This window comes from Terrapene carolina, unplaced genomic scaffold (assembly GCF_002925995.2).
Source record: "Terrapene carolina triunguis isolate 2854851 unplaced genomic scaffold, T_m_triunguis-2.0 Scaffold88, whole genome shotgun sequence".
Classification (NCBI taxonomy): Eukaryota; Metazoa; Chordata; order Testudines; family Emydidae; genus Terrapene; species Terrapene triunguis.
In genome coordinates this window covers 13,184,912-13,208,752 of record NW_020664439.1, presented here as the reverse complement: position 1 = coordinate 13,208,752, position 23,841 = coordinate 13,184,912, and the positions used below count along the sequence as shown (strand labels likewise).

Genomic DNA, 23,841 nt, shown 5'->3' with positions numbered 1-23,841 from the left:
CTTTCTTTCTTTCTTTCTTTCTTTCTTTCTTTCTTTCTTTCTTTCTCCTCTGCTGCTCCTTTAAAGCAGGGATTATTAAACTTTTATACCAAATTTTAGAATAAATTACTTTATGTATTCTACAGGCATATTATCTGGAAAATTATTTCTAGTTCTGATTTCCAGGGTTTTTAATTCAACGTTATTTTCGTTTTTTAGGACATCCGAGCAAAATTTCAGAGTGTTTGTCAGTGTCTGTTTATGATATTTAGAAAAATCAACATTGTTGTTGTTAGACTTATTTTCTGTTGTTGCTAAATTTCTGAGGTTGGGTCTGTACTTGTAGTTTGAGATATACTTTAGCACAGTTTAATCTCTTTTCCCGATCGTTACACTGTCACTGACAGTACTTTTACTGCGATTTTCATCTTCTCTGTGGACATTTCTGTGCTCACCACCCTTTGTACAGATACACAAACGTTATTACTAGATCACTTTAGGTTTTGATTACTATGGGCCCGATCCTTCAATTCTCATGCTAATGCAACCCCAATGGACTTCCTAGGGAGTTTTGCCGTTCTGGGGACTGCAGAATCGGGCTCGTTGTATGTATCTCGCAGTCCTAAGTCAGTTTGAAAAGCAGAAGGACGTTGATCCAAAGGGGCCAGATCGTGCCCTGAATTATAACGGGGTGTAAATCCGGAGCGACTCCAGTCAGGTTAAAGGAATTACTCCGGATTCACGCGGCAGAATTTAACCTTCGCGTCTCGCTGTGACCCTTCTGCATTAAATCCAAACTGTACAAACTTGGTGTCCGCCTGGTTTGTTGTATTAAAGCAGGTGACAACGCCGGATGTTGAGAAGAAAATCGAGGAATACAAGAGGGAGAATGCCGGCATGTTCAGCTGGGAGATCCGGGACAAACTGCTCAAAGACGGGGTCTGCGATCGAAACACGGTTCCCTCAGGTACTGGGGTCTATTCTTACTTCCGTTCAGCAGGCTCAGCACAGCCACTCACACTCTATTGATTGAGGCCATTTGGAGAGGCCACCTTTATCCAGAGTCGTCTTCCAGAGCCATAAAATATTTAATAAACGTACATTATCCCCCCTAGGTGTATGAGATCTGGGGTCTTATTATGCAAAGCGCGTGTTTGGGGTGGGCGGTGGGGCAAGCAGTATATATATCCTGTGGGTCTATTGCAGGCAGAGGATGAGCTAAAGCGTTCGTTCAGTGATGAACATCATTTGTGAAAGGGAATCTAAAGCTAGAACCTAGTAGCTGCCGCTGTACTATTTGCAAGAGGCGACAGGCAGTCCGGGGTAGTCACTTTCCTAACTTCATAAAACGATCGGCATGAACCACGGGTACAAGTTAAACATATGGATCCCGGGGAGGATTTCTGCACTGGGGTGGGGCAGTTTGTTTTTAATTAAAAACCAACTGCACTCCTCCCCCCACCTCTCCCGGTTTGTGCCAAGGAGATAGTTCAGAGCATGGGTTTGTTTTGCAGATTGGAATCTGGAAACAAATAAATGAACCACGGCTGCTTTTCTTTTCTCCTCTGGGTTGTTTTTGTTACAATAGACAAGTATTCCGGCGTGGAAATCGAAACCCTGCAGTTTGAGGCCTCCTAAATAGTTTGCTCTCTGGGTCATTTTGTTGTAATTTCCCTTGTAATGCTTTCTGGTCAGCAGACTTTACTGGCTTGGAGAAAACAAAAATATCTTGCAGTATATGTTCAGCCCCTTAAAAAAACCTCGTAGGGAATATAAGGATTTATAGACACTAACCTCACAGGCAGTGAAGGCCCTGAATTTAACCCGGGGGATGTAAAAAACCAATGCACTGTAGTGGCCTGAATTGACAAGGATCAAACCAGCACGTCTCTGGATGTGCGCTGGTGTTGGGACAGCTGTTCTATAGGGATGAGGGTGCAGCAGAGGGACAGTCACTGCCGAGGTCCCGAGAGGGAGAGGTTGTTTTAAAGCCAGCAAAGCGCCGCTGCTTTACAGCTCTTCGTTTTTCCTTGAAGTGAGCTCCATCAGCCGCATTCTGAGAAGTAAATTTGGGAAAGGAGAAGAGGAGGAGGCCGAACTGGAAAGGAAAGAAGCGGAAGAGAGTGACAAGAAGACCAAGCATAGCATTGATGGGATCCTCAGCGAACGAGGTAAAGCCAATCGCTCCCCCCAGACGCGGAGCGAAGTGGGGATCTTGTTTGCAGCTTCTGGATCGGGCTTTGCGCCTTGGCAGTAAGGGAAGGACGTGGGGCGAGGCGCACACACGTTAGCTGCTGGGGAGGGGGACTGGTCCAGCAGCGCTGGAGGCAGGTGCCTGCTTGAGGTGTTATTAAACCCAGCCCAATGGAGCGGGGTTCACGTGCGCTCTTTGTTTCCCTCTTGACCCTAGGAACCTTGTTCGCCGGGAGGTCAGATTTGTAGGTTATCTCTGCCCTGTTTGTTGTCCCGGCCGGGTTGGTCTCTCGCTCTCATTAGAGGCTGATGGCTTCGGAGAAAGTGTGTCGGAAGTGGCTGGTCGGGGCCCAGCTAGGGGTTTTATGAGGCCTTCTCGTGGTGGTGGTAAAAGCTGACGTTAGGCGTGAGAGCTGTTGGCACCTTTCTGCAGATGGCAGCGAGATCAAAGGGCGGGGGCGCTTCTCTCCGGGCATCCTTTGCTCCCTCGGAGCCTGCTGAGGGTCCCCATGAAAGCGGGCAATGCCCTTGTGGAGGAAAAGCTCCGACCCCACCTGAGTTGCTTTTCCTTTCATTACTTTCCCCCCCACCTGATTCCCATAGGAGTCATCATGTCCTAGCTGCACATGGCCCCTGGCCTTAGTTGCGTTCCACTGACCCGATGGAATTCGCTGTCCCCGGACTTTGCAAGGACCATATTGGAGGGCTCACAAGAGATAGGCGCACATAAACCCATTCCTGATTAGCGCAATTTCTCTAACGCCCAAAGGGAAATTCCCACGCAATTTTAAATCTCATCTAACGGCCGCTTTAAATTAACGGATTGGTGTATTTAATATTCAAGAGGGAGTCGGAGGCAGGGAGAGAGAGTTGGTTACTTTGCTTGGATTTTCAACAGCAAGGGAAACTTTAAACAATCCCTGGAAGGAGATCGCAGAGACAGGCCCCCTCTAGATTATTACTGATATACCTAATTGCACGGTGCAGAGTGCCCCGTGAGGAACTAAAATCGCATCTCAGGCCCCGCGAGCCCCGTTAGCGCTGGCGTTCAGCAGTCTCACGCTTGGCCAGGTACTCTGGCTGGGAACTGGAGGCGGGTGTTTTCTCTGATCGAAGTGGCTCGTTCTGGGGGCTTGGTGTTAAAGGAAAAGTATATTCGGGGTGTGCAATCTTGTGGCCAGCAGGTCAAACCCAGCCCCTGCCAGTTCTTCAACCCAACCGCTATTGTGACTTTCATCATTCATCATCCAAATTGAAATCACTTTTTAAAGGAGGAACGAGTCTCTTGATTTGGGGCCCGATCCTGCCATCTTTGTTCTGGCTTATTGGCTTCAAGTGAAAGTTTTTGCTTGAATAAACCTGGCAGGATCGGACCCTGCGATAATAAAACCAACAGTTCCTGTAATTTCCAAGTCCATCTCAGGCAAAGTATTTCCTTCTAGGGCAGTTTTGCATACTGCTGAAAAATTCCCAATTCTAGCCCACTATTGTTGTGAATCATTTGAAATAGTTCAGATTCCTTGGAATTGGAAGTTAGGCACTAGGAGAACATTGGGAGGAAAGAAAAGAGTCTTCTTCAAAATAAAACCCAACCAAACAAGAAGTCTAAAAATAAATAGCAATTTTAGCTGAAGAAAAATAGAAACCCAGTTCAGTGGCTTGAGGTTTGCATTTATTTCAAGCCTAGGTTTTTATTATTGCCCTGTGAAAAACCTGTGTTAGGTGCTGGGAAGTACATGCAATGAAATCAAAACCTAAGCAAGAAAGAGGAAAACGATACAACTCTCTGCAGGTTGTTGTTGTTGTGCCTAGTTTTCCAGGCCTGGGCTTGGTAGGGAGATAGAGAGGCTGTTGCCAGTGCTGTGGGACTTGTTGCTAGAAGGTCCTAGCACTCCTCCTCCAGAGCTTGTCCTGCACATGCATAGGCGCTGAAGAAGAGGAGACAAAAGTACCAAATGAGCTGGTCAAACATTTGTACAACTTTTCCAGCTTTTACAAAGAAGGCCTTCTATACACAATCTACACTTGGAGATGAACTTGGAAAACAAAGAGGGGAGAGTCCATTGAAACTCACACTTTAGCTTTGCACAGACAAAGCTTCAGCTAGCAGCAGCTTGATGTGAACAAAAGAAGGCAACCTTTTTATAATTCAAGGAGAAAAGAAGAGAAAACAGCCCCACAAAAGGCCGAGAAAAGACATTATGGGCTTGCAATGAGGGATGAATTATTCAATGAGCCCCAATAGCCAATGCTTCGAGCAGTTTTATGGACTCTCCACCGTGGAAAAAGTGGCTATTTTCACCTACAAAATGTTTCTAGCCTTTCTAGACATCTAGAGATGCCGACTGCCATTCAAGAAGGACAACTGCCATTCTTTAAAACTATAGTATCCCTCTGTATTGTAAAAACAAAACAAAACAAAAAACCCCTAAACTAGGACTCTAACTCAGTGTTACTAGGCTTTCAGGGAAGCTTCATCTTGTGTGTGTGTGTGTGTGTGTGTGTGTGTGTGTGTACATACATACACACCGAAAAATGCTAGGGGATTCATAGATTTTAAGGCCAGAAGGGACCATTCTGATCATGTAGTCTGACTTCCATTATAATGGAGGGTGCAGAATTTTACCCAGTAATTCCTTCAGGCCAGGACTGGGCAAGCAATGGCTAAAACCATGTCAAAGATTTTGAAAAAAAAAAACCTGGTTGTTTTGGGTGGCTTGGGTTTCTGAGTGCCCAGCTTGAGACACTTTAAAGGTGCCTACTTTTCAGAAAGTGCCACGCACTTTTGAAAATATTCAGTATGGCTCAAGTTGGACACACAAAAACAGAAGCGCCCCAAATCACTCATCATTTTGAAAATCTGGGGAAATATGTCCAGAGAGTTTATCTTAACTGGCTGAGCACTGATATTTAAAAAAGATAAAACAGGAAGTCTAGCTAGTATCCCTGATCCAGTCAACAACACCTATTACATGGACGGAGATCACTATCTGATTAAAAAATCAAACCCCCACAACTCAACTCCAGCTCAGAATTCTCTTGGTGCTCTTTCACACTCTGTTGCTTGAAACTTAGGCTTTAGCCCCAGTGTTGTCCTGAGCCAAAGTTTCAGTGATATTTCACAGAGTCAGGGAGAACTAACAACCTGGATCTCAAAGGAAACGGAGGGATCTTTTGGGAAAATAAATCGTCATTGCCAGTGCTGTTGTCATTCATGTCAATATTTAATATGGATATTTTTTAAAATGAAGTTATCTTAGATTATTTGGGTAGAGAGGCTTGATGCTGAGAGGGTGCTGCTCTGAACTCCTTTAGCTTCCACTGACATGAATGACCCACGGTGCCTACTACCAATGAAGCCGCTGGCAAAACTCCCATTTATTTAAATGGTGCAGGATTGGGTACAAGGGCTTCACTGGACGTCAAGGCCACACCACTCTTTGCAGGATCAGGGCTTTTGAAATGTGTCTCTTAAGTTCCTGGTAAGAGTTGGTTATCCCATGGAAATGAAACTCTTCATTACAATAAGTCATCCTCCCATCCTCCCTTGTGTCCTTCTGCCACTCAATATTATTATAGAAGTGGCAGAGATGCTGGAAAGGTGAGATCAAGAAGAGATTTGTTAGCACAAATATTAGTGCGGACAGGGTATTATAGAGATAATTTTTTGGAGAATATAATTTAAAATGCACTGCTCCTTTACATATCTGGCCTGTAATCAAGATTATGCTTCAAAACTCATTGACATCAGCAGGGCCATGATTTCACCCAGAATCTGTATTTAAGGTTAAAAACATCATCAGATCCTGCTCTTTTTATTCACACAACGCCTGATTCTGCTCCCATTAAAGTAATTGGTAAAGCTCCCAGTAACTTCAGTGGTGCAGGGTCATGCTTGCAGGTATCCCATTGAATTAAATCTGAGGACTGTGAATTATGAAAGCAGGATTTGGCCTCATACAGCCATCTAGATAGAGAATACATGGTGGTATGGGTTACAGGGTTTATTGTCATGAGTTTGGGCTGGGTTTGTTGCTCACAAATGGTGAAGCCACACGTGATTTTTATGGGTTGTCACAAACAAATGCCAATCAAAGCTTACCATTGCACCACACCATCATATATTCTGTATGGGTAGTGGTACATACTTTGCAGGGTGGGGGGAACTCTTTTAGGAATGTTTTGGAGAGTTTTATACAATGCTATTACTATTTTTCATAGCCCTGGCCCTTCAGAGCCAGGTTACCTTAATACCATGAGTGCAGGATTCAGAGAGAAAAAAATCTGACTAATAAACTCCAGAAACCTTTAGAATTACCTATAATAGAGATGCAAACAAATGATGCGTCCCTCTGGAGACTAGCAATCTCCCCTTTCCAATGCTAGCACTCTGTTCAATTAGAAGGTATCAGACTTTTAGCTCATCTCTGATCTATTTTGCATCTCAGTCTTGTATGATTTAGGGGGGGAAATTCCTCATTTGAAAGAAAGAAAGAAACCAACATTTTGGTTTTGGTTTTGATGGCAGCTATTTAAAGCTGCTCAGAGATTTGTGATGTTAGAAGTAGTCCTGGCAGAGCTGGATGAAGGGAAGAGTGCAGATAAAGTGCGCAAAAGTGCTTGATAAATATAGTATATCATATGGCTTGGCAATTTATTACATAGATATAAACACCACATATATAATTGTAATATAAACACAAATCTGTAATATAGAAATACATCATATCTATATCTGGCTATATTTCTATTTTGATTATAGATACTTAGATCTTGACACATCCACTACATTAATACTTAGTCCTGCCATGCGGGCCGGGGACTGGACTAGATGACCTCTCGAGGGCCCTTCCTGTCCTATAATTTTATGATTGCTATAGCTATATCTTTCTCTAAATATACAAAGGTATAGGCAACTTTTTATTGGGGGGAAGGGCTAGAGTTAAAAATAATAAAATAATAGTTGTTGACTACATCTTTAATCAGTGGTTTTGTAAATTTGTCTACTTTAAGTAAAGTGAGATAAATGACCTTCTGTTCCAGTGTTTTTTATTTATTAATGCAATCCCTAAATTTTTGGGGGGCTAAAGTCCCCCCAAGCTTCCAGTTGTCTATGCCCATTATATATAACTATTGATATTAATGTATCTTTAGAGATAGATATAGCTATATAAATGTAGATTGGTGTAGATATAGACGGTATAGATATTATATATTATATGAATGTAGGCATATTATATACTTCTTATAAAGGCATAGTCCATAAATAAGGAGCTTGGAAGAGAAACTTTTATATGCCTCTATACATCATATTTTTGGAAAAACTGATTTATAAGGGGGAGTTGCATGTACCTTTTAATCTATATGTGAAATGCTGTGTTGGCTAATTTGATGGCTCCCTACTTCATGAGATGGCTGTTGTTTTCTGAGTGAAAGTTAGGTGGTTTTTTTAAAGATCAAATGATGGGTGCAGCAGCATAGAGTTCTTTCTCAGCCCTTCTTAGTGCTGGATCAGGAGCTGTGTTGCACTGGTTGGGAGATACGGCTGCTGCTGCTGCACTGGGTGACACAGTCTGCTTAGTGCTTAAATGGGACCCTCTGTTCTCCTACCCAATGGAATTGGCCCCCAGGCATGGTCACAATGGATTCTTCCCCAGTCATGCGCACTATTCCAAAGAGCCCTAGTCATCCCCACCCTCTACCCTTGGCTTCTCTGAGTGAGCAATTCAGGCTGCAGCAGACTAAATTGCCTCCTTTATTTTCTTCTTACTTTCATCTTGGATCAAACCCTCCTCCCCCCCCCCTTTTTTTTTTCTTTTTTCTTTTTTGGCCTGAGGCTCACATTAGTGCAATTTCTGCCACCACCCCTCTTTTTGTGGGGGGAGTTTAAAGAAAAGAAAGATCTTAACACAAAAGCCCCACTCAGTAACTAGAAAGCCGAAGCTGTTGCCGCTTCTATAGCCGTATGATGCTTTTCCTGTTTGTGAGTTTTGAGAAACATTTTTGCTTTGTACTGTAATGGAATTAGAGGACAGATGCTGACTGTAAATGGGACACGCGACTACCAGCCTCTAGCTTAAATATTTAGATGCAATGTTACAATTACTGACTTGATGCATGAGCTTTGAAGTGGTTACACATGATCTAAAGGGTAGCATAGGCTAGATGGGCTCCAAGATGGATTAATTTTGGTTGCTAGATAACCTTCAGGAGGATATTTTTAGTCTGTTTAATTAATCTGATTAATTTCCCAAAGAAGAGGGTTGATGTACAGGAACCAAATATCAATTTGTGTATCTCCATTCATTTCTTCATTGTGGAGACGATGTTGGTCCAGTGGTTAGAGCATGGGACTGGAAAGAAGCAGAGTAGTTTCTATTCATGGCTGTGTGACCCGGGGTGTACCATCTCTTTCTGGTGCAGTTTTCCTATTTAGAGAACAGGGCTAAGTACACTTATTCACTTTTGTAAAACATTTTGTGATCTACAGCTGAAAAGCACTATATATGTTCTGTGTATGTCTGCCACCAAACCATACTTTCTCTAAAACAAGTGACATGTTTTATTTGTCCTACTGTAAGCAATACAAATGCTATATGTAGTTCAATAGTAAGACCACAAATTTTGTCTTACAGAGTTCTAATAAGTGTATTTGTTTTAAATGTTCCTAGTTAAAAAAAATCAGATATGGAATTAAATGAGATAACTTTGTGATTGAGAGCAATTATTTTATTGAATCTAGAATTTCTTAAAAGTACTTTCAAATATTTTATCAGTAGGATCTCTAAGAATTAAACTTGTGTAATTAGAATGGAGTTACTGTACTCAAACAGTTGAAATAGACAAGAAAACAGGGAAATCTGTTTGACTAAAAAGTGAGTAAGGACTGAAGGATTTATTATTAATATTAGTATTTATTGTTTTTATAGTGATAGTGCCTAGGATGCTCAGTCATGGACCAGGACCCCATTGTGCTAGGTGCTGTACAAACACAGAACAAAAAAAACCCAGATAAGTTTGCACCTATTATTGAACCTACAAATAAACTAGGGTATGATCCAATAAGGTGTTGTTGAGCATTTCCAGAGTGGTGTCGAGCACCTGCAACTACCATTGACTTCAGAGAGAATTGAGGGTGCTCCACAACTCACAGTATCAGGCCCTGAGATTACTATCTTGAAGGTCGAATAAGGCAAGAAACATTTTCAAGGAGTGCTAGATGTTTTACTCATTGCATATAAACAATAATGCTATCAATACCCCAAACAAGAGGGGAAATGATTCCATTTAGCAACAGGGCCTCTGATACACACAGAGGAATGACACCTCCCTTTTTTGAAACTATGTCTACACTAGCACTTTGTTGGTATAACTTATGTTGCTCAGGGATGTGAAGAAAACACCCCTCTGAGTGACATAAATTACACCGACAGAAGCGCCGGTGTGGACAGCGCTATGTTGGTGGGAGACGCTCTCCTGTCAACGCTGCTCGTTGGGGGTGGCTAAATGATGTCGACGAGAGAGCTCTCTCCTGTCGGCATACACGGGAGATCTTACAGCAGTGCAGCTGCATTGGTACAGCTGTGCCACTGCAAGGTCTCTAGTGTAGACATAGCCTAATATTTGATTAATGATGGTTTTATTTTGTTTTGCAGCCTTAAAAAATTAACCTCCTTAACTTAAAAGGGCCTGATTCCAACCCTTCTCAGTAAATAAATTTAAAACAAGACCAAACCTTCCCTTCGCAAATATTAGATCACAGATTCATGCATTTCAATTTATATGACAAAAACTGACATTTCAAATCATCCAAGGAAACTATTAAAGATGTTATCTGGTTTGACGACTCTCTACTTCCGAATTAATATTTGACTAGACTTATAGGGTAACATTCTGGAGTCATTGACCTCCATGGCTTAACTTCTACTGATTCAGCGTAACCAGGATTTTGCTCATAAAATTCTTACTCTGTTGGCAAACATCATGCAGATATTGCTTTCAAAATCCTTGACTTTAATGGGAGTTTTGCCTCAGTGAGGATTGGGCTCCTTTTGAACCCAACTTTGTAAGGTGCTGAGCGCTCTTAGCTCCCTGTGAAATCCTCAGGTTCAGGACATAGTGAAGATTTACAAGATTGGGCACCGATCCTGCAAACGCTGTCATATATGAGTAACTAGAAGTTTCATTCAAAGGGCCTACTCATGTGCATAAAGTTACTCACATGGGTTACTGCTTGCAGGACTGGGTCCTTGATTTGTTTTGTTCTGTTGAGGGCTAAATGATAATGGGGAGTCTAATCCTGAACTCATTATTCGGGCAAAGTTCTCCCTGAAGCTAAGGATTTCTGGCACAGCGTTAGTCAAAGTGATATCAGTTGGGAGGATAAGATTTTGTAAGTTTAGTCAGAGATAAATTCAAATTTACAAAATAATCTAAGATGATGAAAACCTTAGAAGATAATTTTTGAGTGATTTTAAATGGTAATTTCTGTTGTATCGATTGAAATAAGTGAATTTGTTATCTAATATTTACTGGAGGAAGGTTTAGTTTTGTATTTATTGATAAGATGCATTTATTGATAAGAGTGGGAACATGTACTTGGATGAGGAGAACACATAAAGTTGATCCTGATAGATTATTGAGAGTCCCCAGGGCTAACTAATAAAACTGTATTGGGAAATGAAGCAGAACTACAAAGTGCTCTCTGGTTAATTTAAGAAGAAATTGAGTGAAACACAACACAATAAATCAGACCAGTGTAGTCAATGTGAATTTCTCCATATAAATGTCACTTGAAATGCTATGTAACAAACGTGTATGGGGAGAGAGAGAGAACAAAATGAATAAATAAAAGTTTTGTATACTTCCAAGAGTTCCCAAAATGCAGGGATCTCTTGCTAATAAAAGTGATGTACAGTAACATAACTCACCACAAGACTTTGTTTAGTGCAATGCGGAGCATAATTTTACTTCATTTGCTCTGAAGTACTGCTGCCCCATGCTGTTAAACTAATTCTGTTTAAATCACGTTACTAGAGAAAAAGTGAGGCATAATGAAATAAAAAAAATCACTGTGAGCATATTACAGTTAAACTGTTTCATGTGCTGAGAATATTTAGTTAGTTGGACTCCGATGCAGTCTGAGAGGTCATTTCTCTATTCTGGTAAATAAAGATTCAAGAACTATTAAGAATGTACATATATAACTAACATGACAGTAAAAGGCAATTAAGTAGTCAGTTTTATGTCTTATCTCGCTGGTTGCTCTACAGTTGTTTTACAACTAGGAATTAAAATCTGAAAAGGAAGTTTTCAGTGTCCCTGCCCAAATATTGATTAAGTAGTTGTTTGCTGATACCTTTGTTACCCATAAAAAGGCCAGTAGCTCTGCCCCTTGTTGTTCATCTTCCATTGTAACTGATTCTTAACCACAGAGATCAAAGCAGGATCATTTCAATTTATCTGTCTTGGAAAATCCTTCTTTGCTTCTAAAACCTCCATGGATTAATGATCGAATTGTCTTGGGGAGATGTGAAACTGAATGGATTCTTTATTTAACATGGTCTGAGGATATGTGCATTATATATATATTTTTTACAATTTTGTGGATTTTATGTTTATAATTAAATATTTAGGTTATGTGAATGTATATATTTTATTGTAAAATGCAATGTAATTTTAGAGTACTAAGATGCTTAATATTTCATTGAGTTTTAATTAATTTAGTTTCATTTCACCTAATCTTGCTGTTGGTGACAGTTTAAAGGAAGAAAGAAAAGAAAAGAAAGGTTATTGTTTACACTAAACACCGTGGCTCATCCTAGTGGGTGCTGGGTGAGATCAAAACTTCCATTGAAGGCAATGGGAATTTAGGAAACTCATCGCATGGCAAGATTGGGCCCTAACTATAAGAATAATGCAACAATAAGTGGACTATTTTTTTATATGTGGCTTCATTATGATGATTTTGTAGGTGATTCTCATTTGCATCAGTGAGGATGAATGTACTGCCCCTTCTCAAAACTATGGGGCAAACCTAATACAACAAGACATGTGAAAAGGATTTATCCCTTGAAATAATTCTCAGCTGTAGAACATAAACTTGTATTATAAAATACATGCCACCACATCCTCAATATGCAAATACAGCATATATAGTATATACAGTTAGGGCTCTATTACTGATTTACAATTATGATATGGAGTTTCAACTAAAATGCAGAGTCTGAGAGCCAGATCTTGGTCCCATGATTACACTGGTCCCACTGATTACACTGGGACTTTAACTTTAGACACAATGGTAGTGAGCGTGGTATAAAAAGATAGATAGATTAGATACTGCTAGGGACATTGCTATTGATTTTACATGGAAGGTGCTGAGATACTAAAGCAATATACATCCAGCTATATAAAATCTATAAAATAGAGATTTTTTTAAATCAGCATTTTACCAACTGTCTTTCTTAAATACATATTTGTATTTGCTTGATCTGCAAATCTCTTGATAAAATAACAATCTATGTGCTCTTCACAAACACCTGGCTACTTTTGAAGATATTTTGCTCCAGTTTGATAGTTAAGATTCTTAAAAAATATTTATAGACAAAAGTTCCTTTAAAAATCAGAATTTTTAACCTGTACCTTTCAGTGGATCTCTGCATGATGAGAAGAGTCACATGTATTCCACATTATGATTTTTTAAAATTTTAGTGGATATCTGTCTTGGAGTAGAATTTCTGTCAAACATGGCCAATGTTTACACCATGCCTGAGTCCATATATGGATCTTTCTTAAGGATTTATATCTCTATCATGTGGCTCATCTTGGAAGTCCAAACCAAAAACGGCTATGTAGAAATTTCTTTATCAGCCATACTACCACATAGATCATCATAGTGATTTGTATTACGTGAGGACTAAACAATCTTCAGCTAATATTTCAGTGTCCAGAAAATTTATGCAACATAAATCAAATCCCTTTCACCTTACTTTTGCCTGTAAGAACATATATATGACAAGTTAAGTAGGATTTGGCCCATATGCATAACCCAGAAAACCAGTAACCCCCCCAGTTCTCCTAGCTCAATAGTTAATTACTTTACTTCACTTTATTAAAATGCACCTTTCTATTGTTACATACCCCAGTTAACATGGCACCAAAATTCTAAATTTAATCAAATCAGACTTAAACCCCTCCATAACCCATCAGAATTATCACTCTCCATATCCTCAGCCACTTACTCAGAGAAAGGTTGGGATAAAAGTAGGCAGGCCTTGCAGCAAGGTCAACTGACTCAGGCTCCGTTAGATGTGGGGAGTGATTCCATAGTTTGAAAACACTTAATTGAAAATGTCCTTCCAGTAGCTCCTGCCCATTTAAATCTCAAGGCTGTTAGTTTGATCTGAGCTGCTGTTCTAAGAGTTGAAGTCTCTCATGTAGCCAGGACCCGGTCATAAGAATCCATCAGGTAGCAAAAGCTCAGTGATGGTTGTTGCAAACTTACCAATAGAGCTTAGTGGGGAAAAAAAATCATGCTATTGACCAACCAAGATGGAAATCATGTTTCCATGGGTTTCATGAAAAGCAAAGTATCTTGTGGTTCACAGCTCAATATTTTTAGCAAAGGGAGGACTTTGAGGAAAAGAGAAAAATGTCAAGTGTTTAGCTAACATTAATGTCTGACTTGCCATTTCCCCATTTTCACTAAGAAAAACAGTCTGTCCTAGATCAAATGTGTGAATTCTTGGGAAAATTGCAAAACCCTCAGTGCACAATACTGATCTCACTTAACCCATCAAAATCAGGAGTAACTCTACTGAAGTCAGTGCAGTGACATTGGTGTAAGTAAAAGCAGAATCAGGCCCTCTGTGTTTGCATGTAAGAACTGATACTTCCAAACAGCTACTAACCATTTTAGGACCCAATCCTGCAAACTTAAATATTCCTTACTTGTGCAAGGAGTTCCAGTGAAGGGAAAACTACTTGACTGAATAAGACAGGAGTAAGGGTTTGCAAGGATTACTTAGGTGAGTAATGATCTTTACATTGCAATATTTTGCAGTAAGGCCTTCAGCTTTTCATATAATCTTGCATGCCTTTAATGCGGAGGAAGGCCTGGAACATTTTAACCACTCTGTGTGGCATGCAACAGTTACTATGTATATGTACTTTGGTTGTGTTCTTTGCATACATTTTTTAAACTGATAACGTAACACAGAGGAAACGGCTCCATTTGTGAATCAGTGCACTCAGTTCATTGACTTAGGGCTAGTCTACACTGGCGACGCTAAAACGCTGCTGCTGCAGTGCTTTAACGTGGCTTGTGTAGTCGTGGCAGAGAGCTAGGAGAGAGCTCTTCCAGCGCTCTGAAAAACCCACCTCCATGAGGGGCATCGCTACCAGCGCTGGTGCACTGTCTACACTGGCACTTTACAGTGCTGAAACTTGCTGCGCTCAGGGAGCTGTTTTTTTCACACCCCAGAGCGAGAAAGTTGCAGTGCTGTAAATTGACAGTGTAGACAAGCCCTTAGTGATTCAAGGTGATAGTATTATACAGTAGATGTTACAACGGGAAAAGAAATGTTAGATCACTGAGTCCACCCCCTTGCAAGTGCAGTATATAGGGCCTGCTCTTGCTCCCTTTGAAATCAATGGGACCCCACTTCACTGGGATCAGGATTAGGCAAAAAGTGCTCCTGATATTTGATTTTGCATTTGGAATGCTCGTTTTCCATCAAATTCATAGGACTCAGATGTGTATGTTGTAGAATGCAGGCCTACTTTTTAAATAGTCCATTAGAGCAAACTGCTTGTCCACCACTTCTGATGAGCATGCAGGTTGCTGGCTGTATGACTGGCTATTTCACATGCTGTTCTGGGTTATTCAGGGTTTGTTCAGCCCCTACTCATTCTCCAATGCCTTGCCTGCCTGCCCCTATCTACTGAATTGGAAAATATAGCTGGCTTCCAAGTCACTCCCTTCCCATGGTAGACATGGAAAATGGCTGCACATGGCAGCCATTTTGTTTGTCTGGTTATTACTTCACTCCATGTATAAATGTACATGTATGCATAAATATTCTGCAGCCAAATTGTGCCTTCATTTACATCTGAGCAACCATGATGTCTTTAGTGGGGCTAAGCAGGTGTAACTGAGGTTAGAATTTGTCTTTGCTATGGGAACTGAAAACTTCTTGAGTTTGAGTTTGAGGGAACTAGAATAGAATCCAGCTCACTTTCCCATAGATGTGTTAGTTTTGTAATGTTAACAAGCATTAAAAATAGTAACAAAAATTTACTTCTGTTGGTAAAGTAAGTAGGCCTGACTCTGAATACAAACAGGGAGCAGGTCTGGTTAGTAAAAACATGACATTTTTACAGTCACTTTTCAGAGAACTACACTTTAAAAGGCTGTAGCCAGGCCCTGATCCAGCCAAAATGGTCTTCACAGCTGCCAGCCCTTGGAAGCTGTGTTACTTATTGTGAAAATCCCCCTAATAGCTGATGCTAATACTCCTCACTTGATCCAGATTCTTGGGCTCCCCAGTGGCTGAAGCTTAATCATGATTTTGAAGGGAGGTATACTCTTTCTCTGCCAGCTGTATTTCTCACCCCCACTTCCCAAACAGAAAAGCAGTTGGAGTTTTGGAAAAGAAAACAGGGAACATTGCTGGGATGCTCAGGGAATCAATGGGCTGGAGAAGTTAAAAGTACTTTTTTTCCTCCTGGCTGATATGTCTTTCCTTGAGGAAAGTTAGAAGGTGGGATTTATGCTATATCTATTATAAAAGAGATGGAGAAGTGAAGGCCAATGGATGACACAAACATTTCTCCTAATCTGACCTCAGGAAAAGATTTGATAATAATAGAAGAGCACATCAAGGGCCAAACATTGCCTGAAGATAAAAAAAAAAAAATCCCCCCAAACAAGGTCCTCCCAGTGTAGTGGTCAGAGATGAGTGGTGGGACACTTCCAAATCTCCAAGGAGATTCTTAAATTTAAAACAACCCGGCTGATTGGGGAATAGACTGGTAAGTGAGCCTTCCTGTTTCTAACACCATCCATGACCATGAAGGAAAGTCACTCTAACTTGGAACTAGACCAACTCACATTTGTTTCTTGTCCACTGGCAAGAAATTTGAAGGGAGCCAGAATTAGAAGTTCTGCAGCATAGAAGAGGGAGAGCTCATTTGGATAAGTAGCTCTTTTTTACTAGGTAGACTTCAGATTTCAGCTAGTCTTTGAGTAGCAGTGCTTCCTGGCAATGCCAAGGAAAACTTTAGCTGGCCGGGGCCCATTGTTTAGAAGGAATCATCACATTCCGAATCCTGACCTGTATACTAGAATATAAATACATTGAGAATGTGTTGATATATAGCTCTGTGAGTGAAAAGAGGTGTTACCAGTCTGGTTTATGTTTTGTGTGCTGTATCTTTAAATTGAGAGGGGTCTGCAGGAGCAGCTGTGAGCCAGTTGCCATTTTGTGTTCAGTTCAGGTGCAGCATGTTACTGAGTGACTCACTGTGTTTTCTCCCTCTCGTAGTTGTTCTTTTTATTTATCTGAAATTTAAAGTAATCTAGACTGAAAATGAGACTGCTTTGCTCTTCGTGTATGGGGAAAATATAACAAGGAATGTCACATGCTGTGGCTTTTATATGGGACTGAAGATTGCATAGCACTTTTTTATAAGAGTAAGGGATTGTTCCTATGTGTCCTCTCCCCACATCTGCAAAGAGTGCTGGTGTCTGCCTGACTACCATTATCAGGTACCTGCATTAAGTGGTATTGCATGTACATAGGGCTTGATCCAAAGCTTACCACAGACAATAGGCGTTACTATTACAGCTTTCTGCTGTGAGTATTCACCAATACAAATGTAATGTGATATTTGCCTTCTGTGAATATTGGCCCAGATATTAAAAGCTACTTAGGAGCCTAACTCCTAAATAGCTTTGAGGATTTGGACCATTCTTCTTAAAAGTCTCTGTTTTTTCTGAACACTCCTAGTGAGTACGTTTGCTCGGATATTCACAGACGATGGACACAAAAGGGGCACAAGCACAGTCAAAGGGTATTTGTTAAAAATGTAAATTGATATTTCCACAGCATATTTTGCAGTATTAGCCTAACTTTTAAAATATGTCTTTCTGTGAAGGCATCTGTGTTAAATGGATTGACTCCAGAGAGAAATCAAAAAGGAAGTTCATAGTTCACTATGTTTATCAGATAAATCGGTACTTTCTGTTATAAATATTCTTACTGGAAGAAAGGTGTGGGCTCGGGGTTTGAACACAGGACTGGGAATCAGGAAATCCCATCTTAGACCTAATTTCAGCTGAGACTGATCTGAGCAAATCACTGGGACCAGAATTTTCAAAGGTGTCCACCACTGGATGCCTCAGTTTTATGGGTGCTCAACTGCAGACACATAGGCTCTGATTCTCAGAGATTCTTCTTGCCTGCCTTCTCCTTGGGTTTCAGATGTTCACATTAAATGGCTGTATTGCTGTGAATTATTTAATGAGCCTTTTTTTACACCATGATGTAAACATTCGGTAATGACATTCTCAGGGTATGTCTATACTACCCACTGGATCGGTGGGCAGTGATCGATCCAGCGGGGGTCGATTTATCGCATCTAGTCTAGTCTAGACACGATAAATCGACCCCCGAGCGCTCTCCCGTTGACTCCTGTACTCCACTGCCATGAGAGGCGTGGGCGGAGTCGACGGGGAGCGGTAGCAGTCGACTCACCACGGTGAAGACACCGCGGTGAGTAGGTCTAAGTATGTCGACTTCAGCTATGTTATTCACGTAGCTGAAGTTGCATAACTTAAATTGACACCCCCCCCCGCCCCCCAGTGTAGACCAGGCCTTAGACAGAGGAGGAGGTTTTGTGGGCCTGATCCAAAAGCCTGTTGAAATGAGTGGAAAGACTCCTATTGTCTTTAATAGGCTTTGAATCAGGCCCTAAGATACTTATGTTGATTCCTTCCCTGTTTTTTTTTTTAAATCTGGTGAATTTAAGTATTCCTGAGCAGGCGAGAAGAATAGTGATTAGAATCAGGCATAGAGCCAGGAGGGGCTTTGGATGCTTATTGCCCTGGTACTGCACCTAAGTCCTGATCTGCAGCACCACTAACAAGAAACTCTATGTGGATTCTGCAAATTGTGGAAAACTATTGGATGTACTGGATGCTCTGGGATAGGAACAAATATTCACCAGGTCTTGACTGAAACCAGTAGGTATCTATCCTTCTTATCTGCTGTATTTTACATTTAAATCTAGGCTAACCACTCAAAAATGTATTACAGGGAACAATCTTGCATCTGCAGGGTGATGAACTGAATGTTCCATTGCTAACATCTATGATTCTGTGGAATCAGGCTACACAATCAAACACACAAACAATCAAGCAGAGTAGATTGCCAGTGGAAAAGCTGCTCACTCTTTAAAAGGAAGAAAAAGTTTTACAGCTTAGACTAGTACACCCTAGAAGGAGGTGTGTGTAAAATTTTAGATGAGACAAGTTTTGTGTGGAGAATAATACACTTGTAAAGAATGCCAGGGTGGATGTCTTTTCTTCTAGTTATGTGTTGGTGAGCATCAGTCAGCTAAGGAAGAACTTCAAAGGCCTATGGCAGAAAGTTGCTACGCTCCCTTTTAGGGGACAGGTTTTCCCTGAGGAAGAGCTGTTTATGCCAGACATTGACATTTTTCTCCTATGGTAGAGGAGGTACCAGGCAGCCTTTGCATAAGGTGCCAAATTCAGAGGTTCCCTGCTTGTGGTGGAGCTGATATATCCAGAAAGGGGTTACTAAATTATCCAGCTAGTGGTGTATTTTGTTGCTAGCTCATAAAGATACTTCAGAAAAGCTGTTTCCCTCTTGAGAATACATCACTAGATTGCTCCTAAGGAAGGGTATTATCAAAACATGTTCCCCATCCCAGGGGAGATAATCCCAGATCTTCCTACTTCCCTGCCCCTCAAAATTACTCATTAATGGGACTTATTCATATACTGTAAATTGCCTCTTAGCTGAGAGAACAGACTGTAAAGTGTTTCCATATAATCAATACAAGTATATTACCTCTATGCTTTTACACAGCTGGGGATGGATGGTGAACTATATGTCTAACAGCATGTATGTGAAACTTCATGCATTGTAATGGGAGGTACGTGTGCAATGGGAGAATAAATGCCATAGGAGTTTTAATTAGTATCCACAAAGTATTCTGCACATTGTGGACAGATTTTTGTTTCCGGGATGTTGAATACAGAAGAGGGCACATTTTATGGTGACTTATGTAAACGAATGAGAATGATTAGAAAATGAGTACAAGCAGCAATGTCATCTAACATGCATTGATACATTCTGTGGGCATGAAAAACAAGTGTCATGCAACTTAAAGGTTTCAGAGTAGCAGCCGTGTTAGTCTGTATCTGCAAAAAGAACAGGAGTACTGGTGGCACCTTAGAGAGTAACAAAATTTATTTGAGCATAAACTTTTGTGGGCTACAGCCCACTTCATCAGATGCATAGAATGGAACATTGTTACTATATGTTCCATTCTATGCATCTGATGAAGTGGGCTGTAGCCCACGAAAGCTTATGCTCAAATAAATTTGTTAGTCTCTAAGGTGCCACAAGTACTCATGCAACTTAAATTGTACAGAGGATGTATGTGTGTGAAAAGTGAACAGTAGAGAATGATATGGCTGGCCAAGAAGAGGCTGTGTCTGGGGGAGACTCGAGTTGTTCTGTGGTGCGGCGAGAAGGCTGAGATGTGACTAACAGGAGGGTGCAAAGTAAAGCAGACATTTTAAAATCTGCTTCCATCACAGAAGTCCTCCCCAACTGTCGTGGCAACGCACACAAGTCTGCTCCCTTATTGCTGTGGAAAAATCATCTTTGGGAATAAAAAAATGTCCTCAGTGTATCATCACCACCATCCATCTAATGCACATTCCTAAAGGGGAGAGAGTAGTCCTTGCATTGGACACTGTGCAGTTGGGTGGCAGCAGTCACTGCAGAGCTGTGCTGCTGTGATGGTGTGAAGTTGCTTGTGCAGTGTTCTGCACAACAGTGGCTATCAGGACAATAAAGCTCAAGTCCGCTAAATACTCAGGAAGGCCATCAGGGTACAGCAGGTGCTGCAAGTACATCAGGAAACAGTGAGAGATGTGGCTTTTGTAAGTATCTTATTTGGTCTGCAATGTCTGCTGTGTACTGTGCCTCAGTGGGCATCTACAAACCACATTGTATAACAGACTGTTCCTGTCAATTACAGTATTTTGCCCAACCTGACACTGTAAAGGGATCTACATTTGTCTTGCTTTGTTTATTTGACACTGCAGAACCCCAACTTTATTTGTTCCATTAACCATGGCTTCTTTCCTGTGTGTGTGTTTATTTTACATCTTCCTCTTTTACACTTCCATTGCAGAATGTGGCCTAAGCTTTAAATGAATATTTAAATAACCTGCAAGGACCTTTCTTGGGATCTTTGTCTCTTTATCTAAGTTGTTTCTTCCTTTAGCACAAATCCATGTAATGGGAAAATCAATCTTCTGCAAATGTATCATGCATGCCCCTGTAACCTGACTTATATTACCCATATCGGGTTATCTTTCAGAGCGGGAGAGAGCTCTTCTTATTACTATTACTTATTTGGATGTCTGAGTTTAGAATTTAAGAAATAATTTGTTAACATAGTAGAACATGCTTAATTTAATAAAGCATGTGTGGTTAAGACTTAACTGTAACTAATGCAAAGCATACAGAACTGATCAGTGTACTTGAGCTACGAAGTTCAGGGTTGTTCTGACCCATGGGTTTTGGTTCAATCCATTATGGAGTTAGGGGCCAGCTACAAAATTTGGAAGCTTGGATCCAAACTTCCTCTGCTGTGTAGGTTTATATAGTGGGTTTGTGTGTCTCATGGACTGGGACTGGCACAGGAGGGCGACCAACTGCACCCCCATATAGGGGTCTAATTGATGGGCACTCCTGCTGTGCTCTGAGGCATCCCACCATCAGGTGCTCCTTTGGAGCAAGATGACTCTTCACTGCCCCCAACTCTGTATTGTGCTTAAATGGTGTCACCTCGCCATGGTGACTGCACTGAATAAGCACTAATAGCACATTGGGGGTGGGGGCATGACAGTCGTTACGCAGGGGGTTTTGGAGGATATCCGCTTGCCAAGGTGGCACATGACATGAACAATGGCTGAGCTATGTGATGTTTGTGATATACAGGACAACCGGCCACAAATCAAATTGTAGTGCATTGCAGTAACATGGAAAAAGAATGGTAACACAAAGCACATGTGAGACAAGGATGCTGGTTTCACTGTTGCACATGTTGTATCAACTGGGAATTGGAATATCTCCTAGCTATCCCGGTGGCGGAGAGGCTGTTGTGGATGATGTTTTCTTGTGTAGGAGGAAACAATGGTTTGGCACTTCACCATGACATGTACTTCAAAAATGTAATTGGTGGGTTTGGCATTGGAAATGGCCAAGTTAAGGAGCAGAGAAATGCCCATGGCTGTTGAAATTCCAGCCTTGTTAATCACTTCCATGGCCAGATAAGTCTGTAGCAATTGAGGCTGCCCTCCAGAGAAGGATCACACTGCACCACTCTTATTATGTATGCTCATGGTGCTACATGTCCTTTGTATGTTTTCAGTTCTCTTTCACAGAGAGAAAAATTCCCCCTCCCCTTCCCTGATCCCCCAATGGAGCCCTGCTTAAAATTTCCATTTCCTTCAATGGGTGTTCTCATGTAGTACCTCTGTATAACATGTGGAACAGGAATCTTTAATTATGAACGAGCTGGCTGTGGAGCAGTACTATGATTCTGTTTTATAACATGTTTGAATTATGTTTTCCATTTTGATGCCTTCAAGACCTTATAATGCTGTGACAGGTTTTTCCTGTAGCCCTTCCTCACATGAGTAGTCCCTTTGATTTCTGTGGAACTTCTTACATGAACAAAGGCTGCACCTCTGGCCTTTCATAAAGCTCACCTTGATTTTAAATACCCAACTATAATAGAGAAATATTTTATATACAAGCACTGCCTAATTTGTACAGATAGAGACAATCCAGATGACTAAAACCTTGTTGCTGGAACAATTAGTGAGTAAGTCATTGTGGAAAGTTAGTAAAAAAAAAAGAAAAGAAAAGGGGTATTCATATTCACCAGTAAATCCCAGAACAACTTTAATGGTTGCATCAAACATTGGAAGCTAGATCATAATTACATTTGAGTGGAAGCATAAATTTGAGAGTCGTTTCCATGGATAATAGTACTTTTCATTTGAAATAAATATCGATTACCATTTTCTTGTATGTCTGCATTGAAAAGAAGAAGAAAATAACTCATATTTCAAACCCCCAAAAGCACGATTGGAAATGACTCATAATCCCTTTTAAGATCTTACTTTTAAAAATTAAGATAAAAGAATGAACAAAATATGGATAAAGTTAGAGATGGACCAAGGAGGTGGTGTTTTGTAAAATCTTGTCAACTGGGCTTTGCTTTTTCAAAACCAAACTCAAAAAACAAAAGTGCTTTTGATTTTGTTTCCATTTTATTTGAGTCACCAAACTTTGTGCTGGAGTGGAGGTGGATAGGTTTGAATTAAAGTTTTTTGGTTTTGCCTCAACTGTAATTAAAACACACACTTGGAAAAAGCACAAGAGATTTTTGTTTTCTTTTTTACACAGAGCATTATAGATGCTTAAAAGTAGTTTCCATAAATAATTTTTAAACTTGATTTTTGCCAACAAAATTTAAACATGAAGGCAGACTAGAATTCATTATGATTAATAATATACAAATATGTATATGTAAACAATGGAAAGTAAAAGTTAATCATCCCTGATACACTGTGGGATTGGGAATGAAGAGACCTTGATTCTGTTCCCGAGTCTGGCACTGACTTGCTACATGACCACAGACAAGTCACTCGACCCGTGCCTCAGTTTCCCCATCTGTAAAATGCTTACCCATCTTATAAAATATTTTGACATAGAAAAGTGCTAAATGAGTGCAAAGTATCATTTTTATTATCTTGCTCCCATTTGTAGTTTATTTTTAATTTTGTTACTATTCTATACCAGAAATGTAACACATTTTATTGTGTGCAATAGGCACCTGTTCCACAGATACAGAAATAGTATAAAAGCTACAAGATGCAGACAAACATATCAGGCCTAATTCTGCATTCCTTGTGAACTAAAACTCCCATTGACTTCAATGGGCGCTGAGATGCATAAAGAATGCAGGATCGGGTCTAATATATTCATTTTATATATTTACTGTCAACTCCTTTTCTAAAACTTTTCCCTAGTTACTGTACATCATTGATTCAAGTGTTAATAAAAGACCTGCTCTCTTAAATATTGGTTGCTTATACTGAGGCAAGCAAGAGAATTCAGGATATCTGTTCAATCTGTTTTGAATGATGACAGGTTTCAGAGTGGTAGCTGTGTTAGTCTGTATCAGCAAAAACAATGAGGAGTCCTTGGGGCACCTTAGAGTCTAACAAATTTATTTGGGCATAAGCTTAAGTGGGTTACCCAAATAAATTTGTTAGTCTCTAAGATGCCCCAAGGACTCCTGGTTGTTTTTGTTCAATCTGATTAGTCCTATGAA

General features: G+C 40.5%; 1 protein-coding gene across 1 annotated transcript in view; it reads left to right on the top strand.

The window, feature by feature from the left end:
* The first annotated feature begins 843 nt into the window (after positions 1 to 843).
* Positions 844 to 23,841, top strand: part of PAX3 (paired box 3) — a 96,507-nt gene continuing 73,509 nt past the window's right edge. Inside the window, exons 1-2 of the mRNA XM_026649877.2 lie at positions 844 to 946; positions 2,016 to 2,150. Of these exons, the coding sequence (XP_026505662.1) occupies positions 877 to 946; positions 2,016 to 2,150 (205 nt within the window). The 5' untranslated portion in view covers positions 844 to 876. The remainder of the gene's footprint in view (positions 947 to 2,015; positions 2,151 to 23,841) is intronic.